The sequence below is a fragment of the Olea europaea genome, chromosome 13, assembly GCF_002742605.1.
Source record: "Olea europaea var. sylvestris chromosome 13, O_europaea_v1, whole genome shotgun sequence".
NCBI classification, from domain to species: domain Eukaryota; kingdom Viridiplantae; phylum Streptophyta; class Magnoliopsida; order Lamiales; family Oleaceae; genus Olea; species Olea europaea.
Window position 1 is genome coordinate 11,492,912 of NC_036249.1, and position 10,075 is coordinate 11,502,986.

The 10,075-nt window shown below is 34.7% G+C and overlaps 2 protein-coding genes across 3 annotated transcripts; both read left to right on the forward strand.

Moving 5' to 3' along the window:
* Nucleotides 1-982: 982 nt before the first annotated feature.
* Nucleotides 983-4,846, forward strand: LOC111407594 (DET1- and DDB1-associated protein 1). 2 transcript variants are annotated; one of them, XM_023037193.1, is made up of 4 exons: nucleotides 983-1,096; nucleotides 3,557-3,617; nucleotides 4,419-4,480; nucleotides 4,581-4,846. In XM_023037193.1, the coding sequence occupies exons 1-4, from the start codon at nucleotides 1,025-1,027 to the stop codon at nucleotides 4,668-4,670; spliced, it is 285 nt and encodes a 94-aa protein (XP_022892961.1). In that variant the 5' UTR covers nucleotides 983-1,024; the 3' UTR covers nucleotides 4,671-4,846. The 2 variants fall into 2 exon arrangements, with proteins under 2 accessions (XP_022892961.1, XP_022892960.1); XM_023037192.1 differs by having other exon boundaries at nucleotides 997-1,267.
* A 1,074-nt stretch (nucleotides 4,847-5,920) lies between these two features.
* On the forward strand, nucleotides 5,921-9,382 carry LOC111407595 (2-C-methyl-D-erythritol 2,4-cyclodiphosphate synthase, chloroplastic). The gene is made up of 3 exons (XM_023037194.1): nucleotides 5,921-6,367; nucleotides 7,927-8,057; nucleotides 8,962-9,382. The coding sequence occupies exons 1-3, from the start codon at nucleotides 6,034-6,036 to the stop codon at nucleotides 9,196-9,198; spliced, it is 702 nt and encodes a 233-aa protein (XP_022892962.1). The 5' UTR covers nucleotides 5,921-6,033; the 3' UTR covers nucleotides 9,199-9,382.
* Nucleotides 9,383-10,075: the final 693 nt, after the last annotated feature.

The window sequence follows — 10,075 nt, forward strand, 5'->3', positions numbered from 1 at the left end:
TTTAAACTTAAGTGGTGGTGATTGATGGTTCGGTGGTGGATGTGTACGGTGCAGTGGAGGTGTCAGGTGTGTGGTGCGGCAATGATATGCTATGGTGTCATGATGGTGGTGCTATGGTGCGGTGGAGGTAGAGGTATAGGTGTTCAATCGGTGGATGTGACGGTGGATTGCTGTTGGTAATGTGAATGGTGTTGACTGATTTTCTGTTGTGATAGGGATGGCTCTGACAGTGGTGTTCAATGGTGGTGGTGGTGCGGTAGTAAGGGTCGATGACGCTGGTGGTGGTTTACCGACCAATGTTGCTGTGATTAGTGATGGTCGTGGTGGTGTTGTGCGGGTGATAGTTTTTGTTGATATAAATGGTGGTTGTGGTGGTGGTGGAGATGGTGAACTAGTGATGACATTGCAATAATGACTGTTGTAGGGTGTTGATGGTTTTGTATTTGTTTTGTTTGTGGTGAGGTGGTGTCAGTTGCGGTATCTGAGATGACGGGGCTGCTAGAGATGGTGGTGGTGGCAGCGACGATTTTGACGGCTATGTGGTTGGTGGTAGTGGTGAGATGGTGGTCACAAATGTTGGCGGTGGTCATAGATGATTTGATTGTTTGTAACTAAAAAATTGACGTATGTGACCAACTATTTAGTTATTTGTGACTATCTATTTAGTGTAACCTAAAAATTTAATAATATGTAACCAAGTAATTTGGACTTAAAATAATTTGTGACTTGTAAATTTTTGATTTGTGACCTGAAAATAAACTGTGACCTATAAAATTTTTAATTTGTGATCTCGAAATAATCCGTGACCAATTATTTTGATAACATGTGACCAGTAAATAAATTTGTAACCTATAATCGTGAATATGTGACCATTTATTGTGTAACTATGATTTTATTATATTTAATTAATAAATATTTTTAATTAATTATATAGATACCTAAATTTTGATTTTTTAAACTAAGTACCTGAATTGGTGTAAGGATTACACCGGAATTATGATTTTTTCCCAAGAAAATTTCCTTCATGAGTAGGAATTCTTTGGTCTTTGCCGACACCCACTTGTCCACAAGGCCCATAAACCTAATTGTTCGAACGGTAATTCTCCTACAACACCACCTGTGTGTGTGTAAAAGTCTGCATAGTTCTCTGGATTCTTCTATCTATACCATTGACAGATAAGTAATGGATTCAATGCTGGGTAATTGGCCTTCTGTCAACCCTCAAAATTTCAGCCAGTTACGACCCTCTGATCCTTCCAATCCTTCTGTAAGAACCTAGCTTTATGTTGTCTTTGATAGCCCATTTGGTTTTCTAGAAGAAACCTTGAAAAAAAATTTCTGTTTAATTATGATTTTTTGGTTTCACGACTAGTTAACGTCCACATGTTTCTGTTCAAGAAATGCCCACAAGAAATGAAGTTTGAAGCTTTGTTGGAGAAATAAGTATGCTGTGGTTTATGGGCCTATTGCAAGATTAGGATTTATTTAATTGTTCTGGGAGATTTACCCAGATTTACTGCTAGATAGATATGTTTGATTTATAATGATTTAAGTTTTGAGCACATTTGGCTTGATGCTACAGTTTATGGATGTTGATGTTCATCTTTCTTAAACCTACTTCCTTGCTTATACATGAATTCAGCAATGCATTTGCATTGTTGATAGGTAGATGTTAAGACTTATGATTAATCCATATTGATTGTTTGTGTTTGTTTCTTTGTTATCCTGGCGTAGTTGGGTTAATTATATATGTTCTGATGGTTTTATGTGCCAGTCATTTTGTGTCATCCACATATGAACATATTACTAGATTTTTTAATCATGAGGCAACTTCTGGAGCTGATGTTTGTCGTTCTAATTCCATTTGCTACTAATATATGTATTGTTACTATAGTTAAGCAACATTTGGAATCATTGGTGTTGGATCAAACTTATTCTGCTTATGCTGTAACTTTTTTCTTATGCAGAGCATTCCCCTATCAACAGAATCATAATAATTAGAAGTTGGCATGCGGATTTAATTGTTATTTGTTTTGGTGTCTATGCTTATGAAGTAAAAATTCTGTAAGTTGCCCGAGTTTAGTTTTGATTCATTCGTTAATCAAAACGCAGAAAGAGTATAGAGGCTCTAGGAGCTTTTAGGCCAAGAAAGACCTCTACTGTTAGAACCCATTTTGCGGGAAATCGAAATGGTGACATGCCATGCTTTTTTTAGAGTATACCGTTGTAAGATTAAATTCTTTTGTCCTCCTTTAAGGACCCACTGCATAAGACGCTGTGCCTCCCCTTCCCCTCTGTCCCTCTAATTTTCCAGGCTTTTGATTGATTGCACGAGTTTACGGTTGATTTGAGCCAAGGATTAAAGAGTGGATTACTGTTCTGCACTTGGATGTAACATACTTAAACACGTTCCAAATCGATCACTTAGAATGGGAAAGGATTTATTTTAAGTATTAGTAAACAATGGAGCAGATATTTGAAGGATTCAATATAGGCATTTTCATGAACAACCACCCAGAAGCTAAGGAGATTTAAACCAAGAATTATTCTAGAGCCAAAAATGGAGCTTTGTGTTACCATATTAAGTGATTTTACAAGCAATCGGCCTGAAAGTAAAACGATTGGCAGTTGGGGCACTTCTTGTTTAATGTGGTACACTATTGAATAGGGCATAGATTAATGTGGCAATTTTTGTTGGCATGAATGTCAGAAGAGAGCACAATGAGGAATCGAAATTTAACATCTGGCTTTCTGTTTTACCTGAAATAAGACAAGACTGGGGAGATATAACGAAAATAGAGTATGCTAATCTACTGATATGATCACGAGCAGCCGGGCTTTGCTCATAACAGCTGTTTCAAAATCATTTTGCAATGGTTTCTGTTCACTGTGAACGTGAGGGTTCTATTAACAAAACAAAGTTTTGCTCGATTAGTTATCACTATTCAGAGTTTCTGATTTGAGATTGGTTTTGATTGGACTAAATAGCCAACAGAGATCATGAAAGATAGTGGTGATCATGCCAGTGGCATCAGTTTTATGGTAAATGTGACAAATAGAACCACTTAATGGGAGGGGTTGATCAACATAAAATATACTTGGATTTATCTGGTAAATCTTAGATATCATGATGACTTAATACTAAGTTTTAACTCATAGCTCTAGGCAGTTCAGTCCGCTCTGTTTGTATTACTAATCTTTCATGTGCTTAGTGGAACATTATAACTTATTTTTGCTTTTTGCTGGAACCAAAATGCAAATGGAAACAATGACTTGGTTTAGAGAATCATAGAACTTCTAGTGAGTGACCAAAATTCTAAAATGAGAGGATGATTTCAAATTATTTATATTCAAATTTCATATAACTGTTCATTTTGAATGGAGTTTCGCATCTTCTTTAAAGACATTTATACATTTGTAAATGGTTCAATCTTGAAGCTGTTTATCATGGATAATGAGTTGGTTTATTCGTTTCAAGATCTAAAAATTCTTCATCTGCTGTACTTAAATACACATATTTTGTCTCGTATCCTGAATGTATTTTTTGTGTCTCTAGAAAAAGACTCCTGTTACTTATCGGCCAACACATGACCGGACCATCCCACCACCTGATCAAGGTAATGTAAATAGCTGATACTTCTTAGTTTAGTATATTTGATTTTATATCATTATATTTCCTGACATATGGATATACAGAATCTTTTCCCCTTGTCCATTCTACGTAGGTTATTCATAGATTCAGGGATCCCCAAATCCTGAGATTTAAAAATTTGTTTAGGACCTCGAGCATATTAGCTAAGCCAATTTACTTCTAAGTAAGTTTACTCATAAGTGACTAGCAAGTTTTCATAATTTTTTTTTTGGTCAAAGTTGATTATTCTGTCTTTTTGAAAGTAATTTCCATTTTACTATCAAAATAAGTGACTTCTTTTATTACTGTGAAGCTATAGTTGGGGGGGGGGGTCTTACCGTCTAGCCATTGGTACTCCACATCATGGAAATTCAAATTCACTAGGTCCATGTTAGAGATAAGTGGGGGCAGTTGTTACACCATTCGTACAGGTCACTACTTATGCGCAAGGAAATTCGCTAACAATAAGGCAAAAGTAATTTATTGAAGAATGTTTGGGAACAAATAGTTATTTAAATTTAGTTTAAATAACTTTTAAGATTAAAACGTGCTATTAATATTTTCCCCCCCTAGGACTAGAATATTTTATTAAATAGGGTCTCAGCCCTGCTTTTTAATAAGGATATTGCCCAAGAAATCAGGAAACTACATGTTCAATAAATTCATAATATAGATTCATGTAGCCGACCTCAAATATTGAGAACAAGACTTAGTTTGTTGTTATTGGGTTTTAACCATTTCTAAACCTTTTTGCTCGACATGTCATCTACTTTTCTTTACATAACAGTGATTACTTCAGACGCGAAAAATATACTTCTGAGGCACTTCTATCAGCGTGCGGAAGAGAAGGTTAGTATTCATCAAAAATTGATCCTTCATATCCATTACACGAATTTCTAGTCGAACTATCTTTTTCCAGTCTAATTTCTTTTTTCGTTTCTTCTTTCAGTTGAGACCCAAGAGAGCTGCTTCGGAAAATCTGTCACCCGAGCATGCAAACAAGCATCCTAGAGCTTCTTCTTCGGATAGTTCCCTCTGAGCTTTCTGGTATTTTCTTGTACATATTACAGTAGTAGAAATGTGTTGTAAACTCATAGCTCCTGCTTACTGTTGTAAACTTAATTACCCCGGATTAATAAAGTTATCAAACGGTTAATAAATTTCTACCTAATTTGGCCATCGCCGCACATACATGTCGTGCATCTTAGGCTTACACGCGAAAATGTTAAATCGCAAATGTTTATATCTCATGATACAAAGTATATTTGTAATAGTGCGAAAAGCAGAACAAGCTTCGAGTTTAATATAAATAAAAATATAACGGATATGGACCGTTAGTTTAATTTTCTTCTCTGTTCTAATTTAATATTCTTCTCCAGTATATAAACTAAGTTACGGCATTGACTTCAAACATTATATCTAATTATTCATTCAATAAGTTAATTAAATTGACATTTTAGGTTTCTGCTTATTCTACTTCAACTCTCTTCAGTCGAATTCAAGATTAATCAGAAAAAGTTGCGTAAAATATACAACCTCGAAAGAAAAATGCAAAATTGCACATTAGTTTCTAGCCATGAGGACCTGTTACAAGTTTCTAGCCTTGAGCACCCATTACAAACGCATCTCAAACCTTTAGCATTATTGTCGTAATCAGAATACTAAACAGTGTAATGAAGTGATTAGTTTACTAAAAAAGGTTAAAAGTGTGTCTAAACAGTAAGAGTAATGCAATTTATAATCGTTTACTGCGGTAGTCGTCCTATGTGATAGTCTGTGATATGATATATCAATGTGGTAGTTTTTTCTTGTCACGTATATCAAATCACTAACCGTCACATGCATGTCACCTAGGGCGACTGCAGTAGTGAGTGACTGTAAATAGTATTATTCAAACAATAAGATTAAACTTCAATGTTTTACGAGTCTAAGTGTAAAACTTGGCTTGGTTGTAATGTAAAGTTTCACGCCTACGGAAGCTTAGATTAAATGAATTCTATAGACCACTGAATATATTCAATTTCAAAAGTATGATCAATCTTGAACCCAAAAAAATAAAGAGAGTTCATAAGATGTGTTAAAAGGGATTTTTTATATTTTGTTATTGATTCAAATTGTATAAAAAAAAAAAAAAGGAAAAAAAAAAAGCAACAATTTCAAATAATATTTCTAAACAAAATATTATTAATAAGTATATTTCACTTATTTTTAAGTATAGCCAAACACGGTCAATTTTCAAGTGGACGTTATTTATTTAAATTATAATATAAGGCTACCAAGCCCCGTGCCACACGAGCTATAGCATTATTCTCATTTCCCAGCACGCCGGAAAAAGTCAAAAACCAGAGCCTCCTTCTCTTCCCCTCTCTCACGAACTACACACGGTACAGAGCTCAATCCGAATGGCTATGGCGACTTCAGCCCACTACACAACTCCAGTTCCTAACAAAATTCTGTCCAAATTACACCTCCAGCACAAACCGTCTAGCGCGTGCTTTACGCGGAACTCGCTGTTTCTCTCTCTAAAATCTACAGCAAGAAACTCCTCCTCGTTGGTGCCGGCGGCTACCAGCGCAGTGGAAGCCGAGACTCAGAAGTCATTCGTGACTCCAGCCAAATTGCTCCCCTTTCGAGTCGGCCACGGTTTCGATTTGCACCGGCTTGAGCCGGGTTATCCGCTGATCATCGGTGGGATTAATATTCCTCATGATCGAGGCTGTGAAGCTCACTCCGATGGTAAGCAATAATATCTATACTCGTGTTTGTCTGTATTTGTATTTTTATTATTTAACTTTTTCTTTTCTTTTCTTTTCTTTTCCCCTGATAAATACAATTATGAAGAATCTAAATCCCTAATTTAGAACAATATCAGACTTATGCTGACTGTATGTGACAAATTATACATCCCATTTGACTTGGATGTTGGAAACTGAAACTCCATTGTCATTAATTAGTTCTTTGTGATGTTGTCCTTTTGAAAGATAGATTAGAAACAGGGAGTAAGGCTTATCTTTTTATTGCAGTTGATTAGAAACTATTTGAAGACTATAGAGAAAAAAATTTCTTCTTTAGAAGCCTAAGCTTTTAGATGAGTTGAAGAAATGTATTCCTCTGAAAGTAGGAAAAGTTTAAACTTTAGAGTTTTAGAGGAGGTGGTTTAAGTATTACCGCGACCCCTTTATAAAAATTATTGACGTGCAAAGCCTTTGATGATAAATCATAGATGAATTCAACATATATGTGAGGAGGCCTAGTGAAGATTAACTTTGAAAAAATAAATATGTTGCTTGATTTTAGAATCTAAGAGGCGGGGCCGGGGGGACAAAAAAAATTATACATGACTGATAGATAAAAATAAATAAATAAATTAATTAATTAATAATAAATAAATTCCCTTTTTTTTTTTTTTTTACCTTATAAAATTTGACTGGGCCTTTAGCCCAGGCCTCCCCCCTCCCTCTGCCCCTGTTTTAGATGATGTGGTTCTATAAACTTTTAGTAGAGTTATCCCTGGTAAAGGGAAATGGCATCAACGTTCTTCTTAAAAGGAGTTGGCATTCATTAGTGAGAAGAGTGGAAATGTTGTTAAGAGCACTAGAAAAAATCCACTATTATAGTTTCCAAGTCTTAGCTTCTCTTGGTATAATTCAATTATGTTATAGTCTGAATCTTTTTAGTTTGAACCGCCTTCCTTTTGACATAGTGCTGAGAGAGTTGCAGTTTTGGCTTGCTTGGATGGAGGTGATTTAACACCAAATGACGATAAATCTGGAGTGTTCTTGCTTTTCGGTTTGCATTTCTTTTGATTGGATTGATAACAGTGTTAGATAAGGATAATATTTTAACGTACATATTATATTTTCCTTCAATACCTAAGTCCAAAATGAAACTGTATCGTTTGATTGAGTAATTTATATTATGCTAGTTAATTTACTTATCAAAAGTATAAATTTCCAATAATATTTGTTATGAATAGTGGTAATTTTTTGAAACATGACATAAAAAAAGTAGGATTCAGTTTGGAACATGTGTAATAATATTACAAAAATTGGTAAAACTATATTCCTGCTGCTTTTCTTGAAAGGTCCAGCTCACTCTTATGTTTTCCATAATGTTCATGTGAGCCCTTATGGGGATTTGCTAAATGGGAAGATGCATAGAACAAACACAGTTGTCATTAAATAACATAGTTTATCACTTCTATTATGAGTCGATAAACAGCAGAGTAACATGCAATTTTTAAGATGGTTGTCAAGAAATTGTCATATAGAGTGATATAATTCTCATATTTCTAGGTGATGTATTGCTACATTGTGTGGTTGACGCTATATTGGGGGCATTGGGGCTTCCAGATATAGGGCAAATCTTTCCAGACAACGATCCTAAATGGAAAGGCGCGGCATCATCTGTATTCATCAAAGAAGCTGTGAGCTCTTCTTTATTTTGTCTCTCTCTTTTCTTGATTATAGAATATGGTGTTTTGGACACTATTGGTTAATTTATATACACACACATATGTTTACTATATTTATTTTTATTTTTTACTCTTTAGCTTGTGCTAAAACAGGATCATTTCAATTTCGTTTATTGGGTGGCACTTAGTATATGAGGTCAAATTAATAATTTTGTGGCTAGTTTTCACTTTTTTTTTTCAGCTAATTGTTAGTATAATGTGTTTCAAGACCTGGCACCTTGTGTCAAATGTAAGCCTCCATCTGGGAAGAATTTATGAACGGTTTAATTTATAAATAGATAGAAATGAGTGATTGGTAAGTGAATAGTACATGTAAATCCATTGGATTGTGTAGATGAAAATGAAATTTGACCAATTTATAAATTATTTGTAAATTTGCTAAAGGTCTTGGCTTTCTTTATTTGTCATTCACAAAATTTGCCTCATCGACGCATAATTTGCTCACTGAAATTATCTGCTTCTTAGATGTAGTACCACGGGATATACCTTGTTAAGTCTCATTGCAGTGACACACGAGGTAGGATGGATCAAGACTTAAATATAGGACATCTGTAGAAGAGTTCGTTGGAAATTACAAATGCAACTCATTGAAAAGAACCTCTAGACAAATTGGGTTCAAGACGCACACCATACACACACCTTGTCATGAGAAAGCAAAAGAATCCATCAGATTTTCGTAAATATTTTTCTCAATTATTCTTACAAACTTGTAACTACATTTATTGATCAAGTATTGCTATTTTCTGATTTTCTTTACAGTTTACATGTAAGAGTGTTGAGATTTCACCAACCACGTAATTTGTGGATGGATTTTCTTTTACAATCTATGATGTTCTCGTGACATGGTTCATGTTAGGTCCGGCTAATGCACGAGGAAGGTTATGAACTTGGAAACTTGGATGCAACTTTGATTCTGCAAAGACCTAAAGTAAGCCCACACAAGGAGGCGATCCGGGCCAATTTGTGTGAGCTACTTGGTGCAGACCCTTCAGCCGTAAACCTGAAAGCGAAAACTCATGAAAAAGTTGACAGTCTTGGGGAGAATAGAAGTATTGCAGCGCACACAGTGGTTCTCCTTATCAGGAAGTACTAGACAGGTCGTTTGAACTAAAAAATTAAGGATTGCATCTATCATTACTCATGTAGTTCAAGTGCTTAGTTCTTACAGGTAAACTGAACAATGCAATTGATAGTCCAATGAGCACAAATGTTTAAGATATTGTACTGATAATGAATCACAATATGTGTGTATTTCAATTTGCTTCTTCACTTTTCTCACTTGGATTTCATAGCTATTCCATGTCTGAAACGGATTCACGAACAACTGACAAGGATGATGGTTGACATGAAAGGCGTTCTTTTCCTTTAGCATTCAATTAGCTATGATACCATGCTTTGGGGATTCTAGCTGCAATTTTTGTTTTATTGTATACTCTATATTTGGCTCATTATGAAAAATTGTTTACTTATAAGCAAGTCACTTTTTATCTTAACATTTTAAGGGATTCACAAGTATTGTTTATTTATTCACCATTCATTTATAACTTTATAATTTCATTTCCTCATAAAGTATTGCAAAATTTACACTCAACAAGCAAAACAATTAATTTCTAGTTTAACTTCAAATTATACTAGCATGAATGTATGGGAAACATTTTGTTTCTACTTCTGCCATTATATATAGTCTTTTAACAGTCTTTAATTGAAAATGCTCAATAATAATTAATAATTGTTAGATATATTATAACTCAAAAAATTTAGCCCTCGTTTGAGCCCCATTATAATAAGATTGGGCCAATTTTTTTTGTTGTCGCTGTGAGTCTACATTGATTGATGGTGCAAATAAGTTGGAGCAAGTAATTATCTTCACTTGACTTTTGAAATACTAATGGCGGGTCTATAATTTGACAGTCCCATCTTACCCTCAAGTACATTAGTGATGGAAAATAATGTGCAATTATAAGTAGATG